The sequence below is a fragment of the Ursus maritimus genome, unplaced genomic scaffold (genome assembly GCF_017311325.1).
Source record: "Ursus maritimus isolate PB19 unplaced genomic scaffold, ASM1731132v1 scaffold_21, whole genome shotgun sequence".
In the NCBI taxonomy this organism is placed as follows: Eukaryota; Metazoa; Chordata; class Mammalia; order Carnivora; family Ursidae; genus Ursus; species Ursus maritimus.
This window is the reverse complement of record NW_024424564.1, coordinates 20,238,687-20,259,620: the sequence shown is the minus strand read 5'-3', so window position 1 is coordinate 20,259,620 and position 20,934 is coordinate 20,238,687. Positions and strand designations below refer to the sequence as shown.

Genomic DNA, 20,934 nt, shown 5'->3' with positions numbered 1-20,934 from the left:
TGATGATCTCATTCTGATTTTAATTTGCATTTCCTTGATGACTAATGATGTTGAGCAACTTTTCATGTATTGGCCATTTGTGTGAGTGTGTGTGTGTTGGGGGCGGTGAGTGTATGTGTATTATTCTGTAAATATACATGTATTCTGTATACAAGTCTCTTGGGACATTCTCCTAGCCTGTGGTTTGACCTTTCGTTTTCTTAATAGTGTCTTTCGAAGAGCAGAAGGTTATAATTTTGATGAAGAACAATTTATTAATTTTTAATTATATTTCATTCTTTTGTATTCTAAGAAATCTTTGCCTATCCCAAGGTAATAAGGATTTTCTTAGTTTCTTTTCTATAAGCTTTATAGTTTTAATTATTATATTTAAGTATTATATTTCAATTTAATTTTTGTATTTGTTATGCGAGATAGAGATAAAAATTCATGTTTTTTCAAATAGACATCCAGTTGTTCCAACACTATTGGAAAGACACTCTTTTTCCCACTGAATTACCCTGTCACCTTTGTTGAAAAACAATTGACCAGATATGTATGGATTTATTTTTTGACTTTCTCTTTTTTCTTTTAATGAGAAACACTTTATAGTGTAAATCACTAAACTGTACTCTATTTAAAATTTGTTTTCACTATTCTAAGTCTTTGCATCATTTCTACATAACTGCAAAACCAGCTTATCAATTTCTAGAAAAGAAAAGCCTTATGGGATTAAGATTGATATTCCAGGGGCACCTGGGTGGTGCAGTCAGTTAGGCATATGAAACTTGGTTTTGGCTCAGGTCATCATCTCAGGGTTGTGAGACGGAGCCCTGTGTCATGCTCCACACTTAGCGTGGAGTCTGCTTGACATTCCCTCTCCCTCTCCCTCTCCCACTCGTCATGCTCTGTCTCTTTCTAAAATAAAAAAAAAAAAATCTTAAAGAAAAAGATTGATATTCCATTGAATCTATAGATCAATATGAGGAGAACTGACATCTTAGTAATATTGAGTTTTTGAGTTCATGGACATGCATTTAAAAATTATTTGAATATTCTTTAATTCTTCTCATTAGTATATTTCTGGTATACATATCTGGTATATCAGAACTGGTATACATATTTTGTTAAATTTATTCTTTAACATGTTTATGGATGCTATTGTTAATGGTATTTTTAATTAAATTTCCAATTGTTAATTGATCATATATAGAAATAAAATTGATCTTTGTATCTTGATCTTATACCCTGTAACCTTTTTAAAGCTACTTATCATACTTAGCAGCTTTTTAAAAATTGATTTCTCAAGGATTTCCTCACACATATGTCTACTCACATAGACAGTTTTGTTTCTTCCTTTACAAACCTTATCTCTTTTCTTTTTTTATTTTAAGATTTTATTTATTTATTTGACAGAGAGAGAGACAGCCAGTGAGAGAGGGAACACAAGCAGGGGGAGTGAGAGAGGAAGAAGCAGGCTCCCAGCAGAGTAGGGATCCCGATGCGGGGCTCGATCCCAGTACCTTGGGATCACGCCCTGAGCCAAAGGCAGATCCTTAACAACTGAGCCACCCAGGTGCCCCCTTTTATTTCTTTTTCTTGCCTTAATGTAATGGCTAGCAACACTAGTACAATGTTGAATAGAAGTTGTGAGGGTAGGTATTTTGCCTTTTTCTTGATCTTGGGGTGAGGTCCTTCAATATTTCACTATTAAGTATGATATTAGCTCTAGTTTTTTTATAGTTGCCTTTAATCAGTTTTAGGAGGCACTTTCAGCACTTTGAATACCTCATTGCATTGTCTATTGGCTTATTTCTGAATAGAAGCCAGCATATTTTCTTACCTTTGAATCCCTGAATGGGTCTCTCATTTTCTTTGTTGCCTTTAAAATTTCTATCTTTATCATCCACTTTCAGTAACTTGATTATGATACGCAGCTCCCACTCTTGCTAAACATGGTCTCGGGCACAACAATTAAACTTTCATTATACTTATCTATAAAGTATGGGACTCCACAGATCTTAAAGGATTTTGTAAGGATTAGTTGGGATGATGTATATAAAAGTATTCTAAAAAGTTTATAATTTACTACAATAACTTGCCAATCCAAGAATACTTTCAGTGAAAATTAAAATAGAAGCATAGTATTGTTAACAGGTGAATAACGATTTTTGTTACCTCGTATTAAGTTACAGTTTAGTTTTCAAGTGACTGTATGGCAGACACTGATTCAGAATATCTAATTGAAATGTCCAAAATCAAAATTTTATTGACTTGTTTTCCAAATCACATTTTATGTTATTTGTACACATGTCACTCTATTCGTTTTAGTCCAGAAAATTCCTTGACGATGCTCAAATCATTCATGAACAAAAACATCAGTTGTCTTATTTAGCAGAAGTCGATATAACTGCCATAATTTTCAAGAAGTGCATGTGAAACATACATGGGGTATGACATACAAATATGGTACTAATATCAAAAAGTATAATACAACCTAAAAATGAGATGCATTATCTTACTAATAAACATTACACACTGACCAGTCTGGGTAAAAGATTAACTTTGCAGAGTTCATTGTACTTTTAGGAAACACTTTCGTATGTGCAATCTAATCTATTCCTCCGAACATCTTCATGAGCTGGTAGGTGGATGACTCCTGCTTCCACATGAAAACTCTATGCAGAGTTATGAAGTCATGAAATTTAACATGAAATATTATTTGTCCTAAAAAGGCAATCTCTTTTGCCATGATTATGCTTTATAAAATTTATTTTTTCATATTTTCATTTCTCATCTCATTCAGTTGAGAATTTCAGATCCTTTTGTGTTCCAGGCTTCATCGAAAATTTCATGTGAGTTTTCTGGGAGTTGGCATGAAAATGGACTTGCCACAATAATGTCGTGGGTTTGGAGGATGCATACTTCGCTGAACTTAAATTCCATTTCTAAAATCTAAGGTTTGACCAGATGTGGAGAATGAATCGTCATCTTTTTTATGAAGAGGGCAAGGTTTAATTAGCCTTTTTCAAAAGACTTATTATACATTTCACCTATAAACTGCAAGAAGAAAATTATGCGTTTTAAAGCAGGATGAAAGTAGAGGTGATACCGCAGCTGCTCTCGTCTCTGGCAAACCATTCTGAGAGGCTCCAGTTTCATTTGGCTCAGATGAAACACATGTTGCTCATTTATTGTACATGTGCTTCAACGTATTTTGACAAATCTGATCTAAAAATGTTACAGATGTTCCTCATTATTCTAATTTGCACTTAGTAGCAATAGACACCTATAGAACATGTCTATACACCAGCTGTTTCACAATATAATTAAGAGAAAATGTAGCTATCGTTAATATATGTGAGTTTCAATTCAGTTTTAGGTATAGTTTTGTGATATAGCTAGTGAGCGATACACACTCAACAGGTGTTCTAATTTTTTTTTTCTGTGAATGAAGACAAAGCTTTTTTTTTTTTTTAACAGGTTTCAAATAATTTCAGGTGGACATGAAATTATTCTGATCTTATGTCTTTTTAGAGATTTCTAGTCAATGTATGGCCAGAGATCAGGCAGTGGTATTATCACTTGAGTACTTACTGGAAGTGAAGAATCTCAGGTCCTACCCTAGACCTACAGAAACAGAGTCTGCATTTAACACAATCCCCAGGTGATGTGTATGCACATTAGAGTTTGACTAGCACTGTTTTAGAAGAGGTCTTATATTAAAACTTTGTTTTGTACAGACACATATGCATATACACATGAGTCAAACCTGGAACTCTACGCTGTACACATCTGTTTTATACAGGTATTTTAAAGAGTGGGCTGGCCTGGAGATTGAACTGTTTATTTTCTTATTATCTAATACATTAAAAAGTAACCTCATCAGTACTTTCCAAAGGCTCTCTATCTTCCATGAATGCAAAAAACCCATATTCCTAAGTACTGGTTCACCACACTTTTTCATTGACTGATACATGAAGGAAACTAAAGAGCTTCTACTCCAACTTAAATCTTTTAGAATTCTCATTTCTTACTGTTTTCTGTAACTTTCTATAGAATAAACTTGGTTGGAACAATAGTGGATTTTATTATAACTCTGCTTTGCCATGAAAAAACAAGACGCAGGACTGCTTATAAGATTAAAGAACTTAATTTCTTGGGTAATAAATTTGATTTTAAAATATCTTATACTGATGGTTACCTTGGGAAATGATTATATGTTAATTAAATATATTATACTCTAGTACTATATTGTACTTATATATAATTTACTGTATTATATTATTTAAGGTAATTATCAATTATATCTCAATATGTGATATAAAATAAAATTTATACTTATAAGGACCTCTGAAATCATGCTGCAAAGTAACTCAATTCCTTAAAATTTAATTTGATTGGCCATCACATTTCCTATATGTATATGCCAGCAGAAATAACCATAAGGTACAATTCTTATCATAGAAGAAATAGAATAATTGATACTATTTCATTTTATGATCCTTAATTTAAATCTATGACAAAATAATTTCATATAGTTCAAAACTTACTTAGTACGTTGTCATTAACAAAAAGGAGATTGAAATATGTTAAGAAAAAATCTCCAATTTGCTACAACCTGGTGAATACCCTTTTTGCAATTCCACCAAATACACTCCTCCACGATACAATGCGAGATGAGAAAGGACACTTTTACGTAATCTATTCAGAAATTTCTGTTGGCAGCACAGCAGCACATCATCAGTTTATGAGCTTGTCATACATCCTACATTTCTGCTGAAGAGACCTTTCAAACCTATTTCTATTAGGTTGAATAGATATCTAATAGACAAATACTCTGATACGTTTAACCATGTATTTAATTATACAGCAGTGGTACAACTTGTCCCGAAAAAGATACAAATGTAGACAGTACGAATATACTCTATAGCCCCCTATGAACAATTGCACTGTTTCATTTTTCTTTTTGTTTTTCAAACTAAAGCTCACAATGCAACTAAATAGCCCTAAGTGTCCCTGAAGAGCTACTCTGTGTTGTATAAAGGCTAAGTAATCCCGGCAGTGCCAAGGGGTTACTGTTCAGCTGTTGGAGATCATGAGATGACATCTCAGCTCTCATAAAACAGAGGATTCATAACACTGGGGTGTACATGGAAGTACAGATCATTATGACAGTCCTGGAAGTTATCCACAAGGAACGTTAACACCCTGGAGGCCAAAATAACACGACCGAATCAACATTGACAACTTTTGTTCAAGGTTCAATCCAATATGTGGGGAAAATTTACCTGGAAACATTCATGCTAATATCATGATAATTTTCTATTTGGCTCATTCCAAAAGTATGGAAGACTTCAAAAATCTCTGGGATATCTTAAACATTTTGAACACATATTTATTCTGTACAAAACAAAATGACTATTCTGAATTAGCTATTTCCTAGAACTATTCCTAAAATGTCCATCCACTTAGTAAGGCACAGTAACAGAAACATAGAGATTTCTTTAAGTTTGCACATTTCAATCCAGAAGAGTGAGGGGGAAATTTTGGCCCCTGGGATTTGAAAATATCTTCCAGTTGTAATCTTTGGTCTGGATATTTACATGGTGGTCTCTTCCCATTCAAGCTCAACATCACCTATAACATAAAGTAACATGTCACAAGAGAGAACTGAAATGACCAGTTCAAAAGATTTAAATGGTTCATGGCAAAAATAGAGTGCAGATACAGAGGCCAGTACCCTAACTTGGATTAGAGAGAAATAATAAAAATCTGTTATGTGCATTAACCAAGCTTCTAAAACATTTTCAACATGTGGTTACTTTTAAATTAAGGCTCCTGGTGCACTAGTAGATTGGTACATGTTGCCTCTGTTTACCTTCCATGGCATCCAAAGAGTCCATCTTTTGAAGTGCTGAATAGTTAACAAAACAGATGGGCTGATTACTTCCTTTACTTGATAGGAGATCCAGGATGCACTGGTATAAAAAGATATACTGCGCCTAGACACCAAAGAAAGTGGTTAAATAAATGGGTGGGGTGGATTTTTAAAAATTGTTTCAAAAAATTATCGATTTTTAAAAATTGTTTCAAAAAATTATCTTTCCTAAAAGGGGAGCTATACTGTTACAGTGAAGAGTAATGCTGAATTTAAAAATGTTAAAGAGCTAAGCTGGAAGCACAGAATTTACCATGTATGTAAATGATTTTGTACCATTTCAAACATCAGGTTTTCTAAATTCCACGGCTTCTTGTAGCTTCAAGTTGTTTTTTTTTTTTTTTAATTCTTATCATTAAACCTCATACTAATTTGTTCTTGCTTGCTGTGATTATAAAAAAGTGGCAAATTGGGTTATTTAAATCTGTTTATGAACTTCCTTTTTCCTGTTAGGTCTAAATGAGTAATTTTTCTTATAAATAATTTTCTTGTTAGAATGATTAGAATGGCTGTTGGAATGCAGATGATAAATTTGCTTTCATTATCTGTGAGTGAGCATATCTACACACCATCAGCACATTTAAAATATGTTTGACAATTCTGTTGATCACCTGACACTTGGCCTACTTTATGTCAAGTATCTGGTCTTTATTTGAAAGTACAAGGCAGCTGATCACTGAAATATTCAAACACCCGTGTCCTGGACAAGGACTCCTAACATTTCATCTGAATGTTTAGGCTAAATTCAGTACCATCCAGGTTCTTTAAGTGTTTTTCAATATAATTCAATAACCTGTTAGCATTTCTGAGTTTGGACTTTTCCAAAGGAACTCAAGGTTAAGTCATAGAAAATCACTCTCCTTTTTACACAGGAAACATAACTGTTGTTAAAGGAACATAACCAAATATTTATACTTTATATATTACATATAATATATGTATGTATATTAGCAATTTATTTAAATAGGATGTCCTCTAAAGTGACTATATATTCATACCTATTGCTACTGTATCTCAAAACCTTTTTGGAACTCCTCTACTGAAACTGGCTTCAGAAGCTGTTGATCATTATTATGAATATCTATTACGAATCTCTATTTCGAATCTATTACGAATATCTATTACGAATATGTATTTCTTCCTAAATTACAAAATGCTTCCACAAACATCTCCTCAACAGAATGTCAGTTCTGGGAGGGCAGAACTCTGTCACATTCACTGCTCTATTCCCATTACCTGTAATAGTGCCTGGCACGTAGTAGTTACAAAACAAATGTTTGTTGACTCAGTATCATTTAATTCTCACAACTAGCCAACCTTTACCATTTAAGGAAGGATTTCATTTGGAGAACATTTAGAAGTCATTAGGGATTAAGTTTTGTCAGTGAGTGGATGATCGAGTTACATGATTCAATTTTGGGAAGAAATGGAATGTCGTTATACAGTAATGAAAACCCGTTGAAATTGCTAGTAAAGTACTTCTCAGGGTAATTCTAAAAATATGTTTTCTAAATACATGTCACACAATGAATAACATTATTGGCAGAAATATATGGACCCAATACAATTTCTTTAAAAACAACAATCACTTGAATTGATGAGTGTTGGTAGTTTTTACAAAAATCACATTTGAATTTGAAGTCACATTTGATATGTGAAGCTTCAGACTGTCCTGATCTCATTTTCTCCACTGGAAAGAATGATGGGTGTAAACTCTGCCAGCAGGCCAGGCTGAGCTTCACAGGGCAGGACTATATTTTCCAAAATCCCTCTGTCATGGTGTGTTATTGCCAAAGAGGTAGGGAAGAGCTCAAGTCCAGTTTCTGCCTTAGATAATCACGGTACCTTAAGAATGAAACTTGTCTGATGTTTAGCTTCCTCATCTGGGGGATCATAACACCTATGTTGTGATGTTTAAAGGCCTTACTATATGTAAAGTTCCTGGCAAAAAACTAGGCAGCCCAAGTATATTAGTTTTTTTTTTTCTTCTACCCTAAGACGTCACATCAGTATATCTTTAGGAAAACCAGAGCAGGAAAGGGACTCATCCCAGTTTAACCCTTATTTGAGAGACTGATAGCCGTTCAGGATATTACCTCACTGAGGACTATTCTCTCAGAAAGTTCTTGAGGCTGCTATGAACTATTTTTTGGTAGACAGTGAAAGAGCGCAAAGCTTTTTCCTGGGTCTGGGCCATGGCCCCAGAGCGGCCTTTGAGTGGTAATATATTCTGAGGTTCCCACCTCCCAGCCCTGCCCACGGCTACTGTAGTATGTGCTGAGACAGCGTTCTTCATCGAAACTGCAATCACTCCCAAGTGCAACAGAGGAAAATAAGAAACCACTCTTGTGCAAGGCAATACTTGGCCGGAGCCAAGGACTGTGGTCGTTTTCCTTTTTATCATCCAAGAGAAAAGATGGTAACGAGCAAAACTTCTGGGAAGGAAGTCAGGTGAGAGACAGCTTCAGCACCAGCTTTTCAGCAAGGAGGGAACCCAGCAGAGTTCTGTCAGATGTGTACTGCACGCTGGGCATTGACTGGGCGGTTGGTGCTTTAGATACTTTCTCTTATTTAATACCGACAATAAGCATGTGAGAAGTACAACAAGGCTATTGTACAAAAGAGAAATCACTCAAACAAGTCACAGAGCCAGCAATTAATTCAGCAGCTGAGCTGGAATCGAAACTCAATTCTCTGACTTCAAAATTCACGCTCTTTCCATTCCCTTACCCAACTGTAACATATTCTTCGGGCTGGTTAAACGAGCATAATGTACAAAGTTTAGAGCATATATTGTGTACGAAATTGTGTGAAATTATTAACAAGCATTCTTGAACACACTCTTCAAAAAGTTCAGTTCCACTTATAGAGCGTAGCAAAAATATTTTCAACTTTTATTACCCGAAGAGTGACTCTAGTTTCTAGAAGGAAGCAAGATCCCGATCTGTCCCACCCTCTGTCCTATCCAAAAGAGCCAACCAGTCTTGATCAATGTCAAGAACACTGAGCACCTGTGCATATGTGTAATCTAGGGATATGGGAGGAAAACGTTAGCTTTCTGTTTATCCTTATTGTTAACAAAAATAAGAAAGCATTTGGGTTTTAATAATGGTTAATATTTGGATTGATATTGGAACCCTTATAATTGAGAACAAGTTACCTAATTCGTGGGCCCAAGGCAAAATGACAATGAGAGTTTCCTCCTTCAAAAAGTATTAAAGATTTTCAAGACAGTGACAGCAAACACTAAATCAAGTGCAGTGCCCTTTTGAGCACAGGTCGCACACCCAGGAAGTCAACCGTGGTCACAAGTTAGGTTCCATTTCTGATGGGAAGAGTGATACTTCACTCAAATGTTCCCCTTAAGCATATAGGGAAATCATATGGACTACATTACCTAGTTTTACTTAACCATCACAAAATTGCAGTGGTTTAAAAAGATTCCTACAAAGATACTATGGATTGAAGGTAATATTTATCATGTAAGTCCAAATGAATGACAAGGAAATGGCAGGGCTGATGTTCTTTGTGCTTCTAGAATAAACTTATAGCTATTCTATGAGGTAAAAACAATAACAGTGTAATGAAATCTGACAAAAAGCTAGATTGCTTTCTAAAAAATTATAAGTAATTTAGAATATATATTAAAAATCATTTGAAACAATTATCTTGTGCTAAGTATCATTATCGTATTGACAATATGAATATCATTATCTTAATGATAGTCACAATTAGCAAGATTTCAAAATATTGCTCATTTGATCTTTGTCTCATGTTTTTTGATTTCCCACCTTGCATATATACATTTTATAATTTATGTACTTGTTCCGAATACATTTAAAAAGTAAATCAAGATTTATTGGAGTTGAATGCTCAAACGTTCTTCCTGAAAGGGGTGGGCAGTCCACAAAGTTTAGAGCAGCAGCCTCCTAAGAATATTAACGTTCCCTACATGCATTGTAGGTTCTGGGGTCAAAAGAGGTTCAAGGATTTCACAATCAGGTAATTCTGGGAAATGTTACTCACAGGGGCACTGAATTTATAATTGTCAATGTATAGTCACATAGAGGCTTTAAGAAATTCTAAGATCAGCTTAACTTCTTTTCAAACTTATTTAGCAAAGAACCTTGTTTCTCACACCTTTAACAATTGTGATGCTGTATGTGTTTTCTAGTAGGTATTGTGGAAAATACTATTACAGCAGGTCTATATATTTACTGTGAGAAAACTTCCATTTGAAGAGTATAGAAATATCAATCCAAATATACAGAGAGAAACATCTTACATATTGTAGTTAGACAGACTTGGGCTTGAATTTTGGTTCTGAAACATTAATTGTATAATCTTGAAATATCACTTAAATTCTTTGAATGGAACATCTGCTTCCCTATTTGTGAAGCAAAGCCAATAATACCTCACCTCTTGATTAGTTTTATTGACACTGCTTTACAAATAAAGATTAAATAAGATAATACATGTAAAGGATTATTATAGAAGATGGAACCCACTAGACACTCAATGTAAGATTTTAGTCTCATTATCATTATGTGATTTTTTTAATGAAGAAAAATCTATATATTTTATAAATGTTTTTGCCTTTAAGCCAAAACAACAAAACAAAAAACTCCCAGGGAGTTAGTTAAGATGCTATGACAATTGTTATTAGTACTAATATACAGTAGGGATAAATATGGACAAGTGAAATACATAGAACCGCATAAGAGTCAATATTTTAAGCTTTTTCCAAATATAACATTTAGCATGTTTATAAAAGAAATTGATTTGATTCACTTCCTAAGCTTTCCAAATTTGCCAAATATAAACACATCAATTTTTGAATTACTTTCTATATGCTGATCAGTTATAAACAAGCTAGGATGAGCAGTCAGTGCTGGTGCTGAGGGGTGACTGTGCCACATGGAATGCCCCTCTCCAACCCTGTCCCCTCTAGGAGGTTTATAATGTAGAAAAACAAGAGTGTCTGCTCTGCAAGTAAAGTTTGAAGTCCATGCCCAACCAGACTGTTGCCACTCAGATCTTCCCTTGTGGGAAGTCCAGAGCTGACACTGCACAGGGTGCTAGATACCTTACCAGGTTCTGTACCATGCACATCCTTTCACTTCTCAGTTCCGCTACTAATCCATATATATCCACAAAATCATGGTCATTTACGTGTTGTGTTAAGTGGTCCAGAGCAATAAAAACTCCAGTTCTTCCAACTCCAGCACTGCAGGAAGAGTAAAATTACATGAACATGTTCAGCCAAAGGTTGTTCACGTGGATAGTGATGAAGAAAGGGAACTATGGTAGGAATAAATTCCACGCAGGTCCTTTTCTTATTTGGAGGAATTTTTTTTGGAGTGTCTTCAGATTTGTATTGTTACCAAGACTGTCTAGATAGATCAAGATGATTAACATTAGTACTCGAGCAAATGTTTGAGGTTTTGTTTTGTTTTGTTTTTTAGCAGTTGAACTTTTCCTCTTCTTTCATAATATTATAAGGGGTGTAGCTGGAGAAGTATAGAGAAGAGTTTTAAAAAATTGTTGAAAATTCTTGGGATGCCTGGGTGGCGTAGTCAGTTAAGTGTCTGTCTTTGGCTCAGGTCATGATCCCAGGGTCCTGGCTTCCTGATCAGCGGGGAGTCTGCTTCTCCTTCTCCCTCTGCCCCTCCCCCCGGCTTGTGCTCTCTCTCTCTCTCTCTCTCTCTCTCGCTTGCTCACTCTCTCTCAAATAAATAAATACATACATAAATAAAATCTTTTAAAAAATTGTTGAGAATTTTTAACACCAGAACCTTTGCATTGAACATATTTTTGGTTACCAATAGAAATGCTAAACATTAAAAACATCCACTGTTTAGCCCTATAGCATTTCCCCTGCATCTTAACGGCAATCTCTCATCTGTTCTCTTCACTTTCTTTTCTTAGATTTTTTTTTTTTACTTCCTATAGATAATAAAATTGAAAAGCTATTTCCTTTCAAGAAATTAGTTTAATACCCAGAGATAGGTATGTGCTCCATAGAAACTGTGAATTGATAAACGTGACAAGATTTATGCAGAAATTCCCATTAGAAGGACAAGAATCTTGGTATTTGAATGGTTAACATAGGAAGTAAATATAAAAAGAACAACAAAAGACATTTCGAAAGTCACCTAGTCTTATAAATGTTACTTTGAACAACATGAAAGTGCTATTTTTGTTGGTAAGAAATAGTTGAATCTTAGCAATATCCCATGGTTCAACCATGTAAGAAAGAATGAGCATTACAACATAAATTCGATTATGGCAACACATATGCTGAACAGTGTAATCTGTCATGACATCATTCAATATACCCTGAGTGTCAGACCCTGTCCTAGGCATCTGGGTACAGCTGTGAACAAAAATACAGAGTCCCTGAACTTATGGAGCTTACTCTCTAGAGGACAGAGGACAGTGCATAGCTCAGCAAACACACATAGAAAGTGCCCGGCAGTAGTAAGTGCTATGAAGAAAGATAAATCAGGTTAAGGAGAAGGTGTCTCCGATTATGTAATATTTGAAAAGAAACTTGCATAAGGGAGCACACAGTGTGGGTATTTGGGGGGGGAAGCACTGCAGCCCGACGGAGTGGGGGGAGAAGAGATATGAGTGGTGCATGTTCTGTGCTTTTGAGGAAGAGCCAGGAGCCCAGGGTGGGGAGAGTGCAGTGGAGAGGTGAGAGGGGTGAGGCATCAGAGTGTCTGCTGCAGGGCTGCAGGTGGAACGTGAGAGGAAGAACAGAGTCAAGGATGGCTCCAGGGTTTTGGTGCCACACACGATGGATCTGCCATTTACCAAGATGGGGGATGAGAAGGAGGAGTGAGTTTGGAGATTGTATCAAGCGTTCTGTTTTAGACACATCAGATTTTCAGAGTTTTGTGGTCATTCAGGTTGTCACATTGAATTGGCAGTTAAACGTATGTCTGAGTTGAGGTGAGAAGTTGGAGTTAGAGATAAAAATTTAGTAGACGGTTTTAAATGATACTAAAAGAATTATTAATATGAGCAAACTTTTTTTCTGAACTCTCTTATCCATTTCAATTACAAAGGAGATTCTTTCTCTCTCTTTTTTATTACTGATTGAAGTATACTTGACACACACTGTGACATTAGTTTCAGGTGGACAAAACAGTGATCTGACATTATGCTGTTTACTACAGTGTAGCTACTATCTGCTCTCTACTCTTTTCGAGGCTACAAGGATAATATTAGGTACTTTTCTAACAGACTTTAGTGTCCGTGGCAGTGTATGTGCAAGATACGGAGAAGCTGAAGGAAGCTACTGTGCATTAAATGTTTTGATCATCAGTGACCCAGCTTAAAAGCAATCATCGACTTTGGAAGCAAACTGTTACTCTATTTACACTCTATACTCTTCTATTGAAAATGTTAAGTGTAGGGATGAGAAATGGAATTAGGAGGGTAAAAATGACACTTTTACTTTTTGCTCTATATGCTTTTTAAATCTAAGCATTATTTCGATATTTTATAATGAGCAAGGATTTATGTATTACCCTTGTAATTTTTAAAAAATCCACAAGAGTCCTGGAAAATATATAATCGTTTAAATTACATAGTGAGTTTTTTCCTCTAAATAAGAGTAAAAAACTTGGATGGATTGATATTTTCTTACACCTTTAACCACATTAATTATAGTATATACCTGTTAGAAAATTATCAATCAATTAACTATTGGAATTTTTATAATTAATAATTTATTATTAATGTGAGTAAGATACTGTTATTTAAATTTTTATTGCAGTAAAGGAAACAACATAAAACTGACCATTTTAAGCATTTTTAAGTACACAACTCAGCTGGTGTTAAGCACATTCAAGGTGTTGTACAATCATCACCACCATCCATTTCCAGAACTTTTTCATCATCCCAAACAGACGTTCTCATTAAACAACTAATTAAACAATGTACCCATTAAACAATAACCTGTTAAACAATGTACCCTTCTCTGTCTCCCTTGAGTCCCTGGTGACCACAATTCTACTTTCTGTCTCTATGAATTTACCCATCCTAGGTATCTCATGTAAACAAAATCATAAAATAGTGTATTATTACCTACTTTTTCTCTAATTTACAAACCAATTGTTGAAGAGACTCAAGTTGAGACTTATTTAGATTTATTACCTTACAAAACAATCAAATCCATCTGTCCAGAAAAACTCTGAATTCTAAACAACCTTGAGTTTTATTTCTTAGAGTGTTAAATACCAATGAAAACAAAGTGGAGAAAAACTTTAATTTATTGTTATGTTCTCTTATCCATGTTCAAAGAGCTAGTCAAAAGAAGATGTGTGCAGCTAAAGTTCGTAAAAAATTGTTGTCATACTTGGGTTGGTCACTTAATTTGATCTTTATTTTAAAGTCCATTTTCTTTTATTCTTTACAACTTAAATCTAAAAATTTGCTTTATGAAAAAAATTTAAATTATGGTAGTAGACTAATGCCAATTGAAATAATAAAGGAACAGATGTTTACTTGTAAAATTCTTAAAATCCTACACACACACATTAATGAGGGGCTACAGTTAAAAAAAAAAAATTAAAGACTTTCCTTTGAGAGGCAAAATCCAGTCAAGAGTTCAGGAAGATCCCCTTACCAGTAAGATACTTTCCCTTGCTTTTAGACGCCTTCCCTACTCACTTTATTTTTGCCATTTAACCTTTCATAAAGCTAAAATTTGACCCATTATAACTAGTAAAACATCCAAAAACCGGAAATTGGAATGAAGCTATATTAACATTCCTCCATAAAATAATCAACAGTATCATGATAATAAAAAGACCACACTGACTTTAAAGACCATTTCTAGCATTTCATATAAGGTTCTGAAAGTCTCTTCCTTACCTGCAGTGAACAATCATGGGTGTGGTGTCATGCGCTCTGCTTGCTCGAACCAATTTTACAAAGTGAACTAGAGGAGCACTGTTTTCTGGGACCCCATGCTCAGGCCAAGCAGTAAAGTTGCATTGTCGAACGGTCATACAATCTCCATGCTAGGTAACACGACAGATTAAAGAAGCATGTTACGATTATTAAAGCACCATAATGAAGGTTTTAAGGCAGCTATGTCTTACCTTTTGAAAGTGATCTTTTAAAAATGACTATTTACCAAACAGAAGAAACTAGGTTTTTCATGATTTCCTGCAAGATAGATCCTCTATTATTGCTACAATAAAGCAAATTGCCTTCCAGTATGAATGGAAAGAATAAAAAAGCTTGCAATGATGATAATATAGAGTGTTTATATTCAGATGTAGTGTAACATTTGGTAGCACAAGAATAGCAGATTTTAAAATAATTTTGATCCAAAATTAAACAAACACATTCACCTATTATTCAAAACACAGGTATTGAGTGTCTGCTAATGTCAGAAAGTGTAAAGATCCTTGTGTCATTTTCTGTGTGTATAGGCATCGATACAAACTGATAAAGTGGGATCCCACACTGTATCTTCTGTATCGGTTCTGGATCAAATAGAAAATCAAATCATTAAGATGAAGAAAGAGACGACTGATTAGGGAAAGTCCTGTTTTAAGTCAAATATTACAGTTTCTTCACCAAAGAAAAACCTAATGATCTACTTATTTCCTTCTTTTTTCCCCTGTCTACCTAAGAATTTGGTGCTCATTGGTTAATATAAACTTTAACCCTGAGATTTGGAATTAAACACAGTGACATAGATATTGAGGTCAGTTACCAATTAAAAACTTCTGTTTAGAAAATACCAGGAAAGTACTGTTGAATATAGAGGTACTGTTGCAAGGGACCGTTCTAGAAATTAATTTTACTTTTAGACATTTAGAGCATTCATATTTACTATTGCGTTCCCCTCCCTTGCCTTTTTTTTACCCTTTCAATTTTCAGATCCCTGATGGTCCAATCTATTTGAACATCTTCCATTAGCTTCGTAATCACTATATCTCCAAAGACGGTAACCGGTTTGTTGTCCTCTGGCCAATACTGATGGCATCTGATCTGTATTCAGGCAAAATCAGCAGTCGTAAGAACCATTGTTATATTGATCTATATATCACAGTTATTGCTACTAAGTTAAAACTGCCTTATAGGTGTCCAAGTTATTGATGACTCACAGTATTAGCTGAAATTGTCACACATATATGAAGACAATTGTAAACTAACATCTTGTGAAAAAATTTTCAAACAACTTACCCGCCCTTTTTCAAAACACTGTGTTAGCATCACTAATGTTTTTGCTCTGGTTTCCCACACCATTCTCCAAAAATCCCCAACCGTTCCTGGTAATGGACCTTGAGTGGCAATAAATTCATTTGGACATAAATAGCCCTAAAAGGATATAATTACAACATTAAATCAACATTTATATTACAGTATTTTTTAGTTTTTGAGCAATAGATAAAAATAAACTAGTTATAAAATATATAATAGAATGAGGAATTCACCCACAATCTCACTTCCAGAATGATGTACTGTTAATATTTTGGTTGATTTCTTTCAGTATTAAAATATCTACATTCCTCTATTGAAATAATATTTATGAGTTTCTACTGTGTGCCAGGCACTGTCCTAGGAATTGGGGATTCATCACTGACAAAGACACTAAAATTCCCATTCTTATTTATTTTCTTTTCTTTATATTTATATAAATAAATATATTTATTTTTATATTTTATATTTATATAAATAAATATATTGATATTTATTTTATATTCTTTATTATATATTAGGGGAGATAGACATTAAGTCCATTAATAAGTCTCTTAAAAAAGCAAATTACATATAGCTTTTAAAAGTGGTAAGTGCTATGAGAGAGGGTTTTAGAAAATAGGATGTTCAGAAAAGACTCACTGGTGATATCTTAGGAAAGACTTGAAGAAGTAAGGGAGTAAGCTCTGCAGGATTTAGGGGAACATGTTCCTGGTAGAAAGTCAAGTGTGAGAACATTAAAGGAAAAATGTGTCTAGAATTTTCTATGAACACCAAATGGCTAGAGTGGAGTAAACGAGGAGGGGACAGTTATAGAAGATGACATAAGAAAGAACAGAAGAGGGAAGATAAGGGTGCTTTGGGTCCTAGCAGGTAATGAAAAGATTTTGGTTTTTACTGGGGATGATCTAGAAAGCTGTTGAAAGGTTTTGAACATATAGAGTGTATGGTTTAACAGTTTTACTCCTGATTTCTGTTAGAAGACCAGCCTATAGGGGTTAAAAGGTGAAAGGAGGAGAATAGCTAGAAGGTTTTTGCAATGATCCAACCAAAGGTAGTTTGGGTGGTAACTGTGGGGATGGTGAGAAGTGACAGGATCTGGATATATTTGAAGACAGAGTCGATAGAATTTGTTGATGGACTGGATATTGGGTATAAGAATCAGTAAAAATTTCAAAGGAAGATTGGGAAGACTTTGGGGTATTCAGGTTTGAAGGGAAAATTAGGAATTCATTATGGACCTATTAAACTTAAAATCTTTGTTGGATATTGAAGTGGGAATATCATGAAGGCAATTGAGTGTATGAGTTTCGAATTCAGGAAGAAATCCAAACTGGAGACATAAATTTGAAAGTAATCATCACACAGATCTCAGTTAAAACACAAGAACGGAAAATTATCAAGGAAATGAATTTGGAAAGAAACTATAAATTCAAGGATTGGGCTCTAGATAATTCAAGTGTTTGGTCGTGGAAGAAAAAACAGAAAACTAATGACACTGAGACGAAAGAGTCACAGCTGTAGATGGAAAATTGAGAGAATGAGGTCCTGGATGCCAAGTGAAGAAAGTGTTTCAAGGATGAGGGCAATTAACAGGAATCAATTTATAAAATGTTTCTCCTGGTCATCTGCATTTCCCTTTCTCAGGGACTAAATGTCCTTTTGGTACTATAATATTCTATCAATGTGGGAACAATTCTGATGTTTCTGATGTTATTACAGCTCATTGGCATCATGGCCTTTAATCTTTAATTTCTAATTATGGTAAAAATCTCTCAGGTTAAAGTAATTTCAGGCATCTCAAGTAGAGATAATTGTGAGGGTTTGGTGCCGTTCTCTTGTCCCTTACATAACGTTTTTATTGTTAATTCTCTTGAAAACCTTTCTAGACTCATTTGTAAAGTTAGTGCCTGTTTACAGGGATGCAGTATCTCTTTCCCTCCCTACCTCTCTCCCACAGTCCATCCATCATCAAAATGTTCCAACTCCCTGTGAGTCCTACTGACGGGAGCACAATTCACAAGGACAGCCAAGGGCAAAGAGATAAAGATACATTAATCTACTGACAGACCCTGACCTGAAATCTCCCAATTTTAAAGGATATCCCTCAGATGTACCTAAAGTACATCACTTCTCCCTTTTCCTTTCCCCAGACTTTAGCCCTTTTGCTTTTCCATCTGAAGACTATTTTGTTTTCTGCCCTACCTCCCTTTATAGTTCTCCTCTCTTTTTCCTCTAGACCTGGAGATACAGAAATCCAGAACCCATTTGTAGATGGCCTCTGTCTTTTGCTCTTGGAACAAGTGTTCATGAACTTTCAGCTGGAGGTGCCACGGAACAAAACTGGGGGGATGGGGGGGGAATCGATGCATCAGATATTTCATGAATTTGGGGATGGCGAAGTGAGGGCCACTAGGGTATCATGGCTTTTCTATTCCCATCTGTTCCTGGCATTCCAAGCAAAGGAGATTTACCTAAAAGCTAAGAGCAACAATATACTTCCACTCCAATTCTGAAATCTGCCTTACCGTACAGTGCTTTCCATCTGGGCCTACTTACCATGCAGCTCAGTAACGATAATGCATATCATTACATATGGTTCATAGTGACTTTGTTGTAAGATTTATTATATTACAACATCATTTGATTATAGCAGGACATATATATTCAGAATTCTTAGTTTATTGCTCACCCTGCATTATCATCTTATGGCTGTTTCCTGACAACCTAAAATATTTAGAGTGGGCACTAGGTGTTCATGAATATTCCTTTGTTTATGTAAATCTATGTGGTTTAGTTACACCTACTAAAACTGTCAGTTTCCTTTTTAATCATAGTCATACCCTATACTGTGACCCTATATCTGGTTGAACATTAGAGAATATGAATTATTCTTTTGTACGTAGTTATTAGTGAATAAAAATGGCACAAATCAGTAGATCACTTATATAACCATTTGCCCTTGCCCCGTTCTATAGTATCACAAAACATATGCTCATTAGCACATTGATGAAATTAAATGCATATATGCATCATTCTGTAAATCAAAGTAAAACTTCGACATCCTGTAGAGTTTAGGCTGCAATGATAATCAGTAAGCAAAAGATTTCACTGAAATCTTTAGAGAGGAATTACATTTTCAAGGGACTCAAACATTTGATAAGTGACTAAAATATGTCATCACAATAGAAAATACATGTGGTTTTTCAAAATGGATTTAAAGTTCTTTCATAAAAATAGGCTGGAATTCAAAGGATGCTTTAACTTCTCCAAACCCTCCCTCATTTCCCCTATTAAAAAGTCTGAAATTCTCCCTTTACATATTTCTTTCACAATAAGGCCCACATATAATTACAATTTTGGAGTCATTATCAACCAATATAGAATTTAGAAAGAAATTTTCCCACTTAACAGTGGTTTCAAGGGAATGGGACACAGGACAAATTATGTTATTGGGGAAAGGATGGAACATCATAGAAGCAGAGTCTCAGTGGGACCAAAGGGCAGGCCTGGGAGTGATGACCTATGAATAAGAAAAGAATACAAGACTGTGGACACTAGAGGAAACCCTCAAGTGTCTGTAGGGTCACCATGATAAGGATGGCTAACTTTGCTATATGTTAGAATTGAAGCCAGTGGGTGAAAATATAAGGGAGCATATCTTGTTTTTAAGAAAACAACTGTATATTGGAGTTGTTCAGAGATAGAATCATCTGCCTTAGGAGGAAGTAGGTGAATCAATGCCAAGAGAGGCTAACATCTAATTATCAGGATTTTTTCAGAAACAGTTCCAAGGTGAATGGTTGAATTTAATAACTGCAAGGGCAAGGGCAATTCCATGTGTCAACCCCAGTGCAGGTCTTGGGTGCATTTCAGGTTTCTAGGTACCTGTGATAGTGATGAGCATTGAGAGGGTAAGAGAGCCACGCAGAAGGAGAGGGAGAGAGAGATCCCTAAAACACTTTGGTTTCATTCAATTTTTAATCCAATGCAGCATGTATTTATCTATGATGCACCAGACAGTACATTAGGCATGTCACAATCTATCCTGTGTTGGTTCATTTATGTTTTTTGAGCAGCTACAATGGAGTGCACATTCTACAGGTAATTGAGGATCAGAGAACATCATAGTCTCCTTGAAGGACTGAAAATCTAGATGGCAAGGAGAGCATACAATTTTTATGTTGTGTGGACTTAACTGCCTATTTGGCTAACTTTTTCTTTGTAAGAGAGATTGACAGACGTCGTCCTTGTGTACAAAGAATGTATATAGTGGAAAGGCCTGGGGATATGTAGCTTGAAGTTATATATCTGTCACTTCTTAGTGAAATGATTGTTGGTAAATTGCAATCTCTATTAGGAGCCCCCATTTTCCCATCTATAAAATGGGAGTACTTAGTGTTGTAAGGAATTGGCACATAAAATCTGTAGTTTATAATAAATTTCTTATTTAAAATAGTTGGAAGAGTAATATAATTGAAGTATTGAAGTATTTATGTTTTATAAGAATAGAAAGCATATATAAGAATACAAAACATAAAAAAATAGCAACTTACAGAAACATAGCTGGCATTAATATAATCCGATCCTGGAATACTAGCATCAGCTATCAGCTTCACTCTGTTATTGTTATCTAGAGGACAATATAAGACAGTAATGCTAATTCATTATTTAAATTGCCACTACTGATTGTACTATGAAAGTAATACAAAGAAATTCAAGATGTAACACCAAACATTACAGATGGTCATAAAATTAAAGTAGAAGTTCCCTCTTATCCCATATTT

The 20,934-nt window shown here is 34.9% G+C and overlaps 1 protein-coding gene across 1 annotated transcript in view; it reads right to left on the bottom strand.

Annotated features, from left to right (window-relative positions):
- Window positions 1–5,581: 5,581 nt before the first annotated feature.
- The window catches only part of PTPRQ (protein tyrosine phosphatase receptor type Q), a 194,147-nt gene continuing 178,794 nt past the window's right edge, over window positions 5,582–20,934 (bottom strand). The window contains exons 39-45 of the mRNA XM_008710346.1: window positions 20,704–20,780; window positions 16,133–16,267; window positions 15,812–15,937; window positions 14,807–14,955; window positions 11,012–11,147; window positions 5,861–5,984; window positions 5,582–5,619 (exon numbers count right to left, since the gene is read on the bottom strand). Of these exons, the coding sequence (XP_008708568.1) occupies window positions 5,582–5,619; window positions 5,861–5,984; window positions 11,012–11,147; window positions 14,807–14,955; window positions 15,812–15,937; window positions 16,133–16,267; window positions 20,704–20,780 (785 nt within the window). The remainder of the gene's footprint in view (window positions 5,620–5,860; window positions 5,985–11,011; window positions 11,148–14,806; window positions 14,956–15,811; window positions 15,938–16,132; window positions 16,268–20,703; window positions 20,781–20,934) is intronic.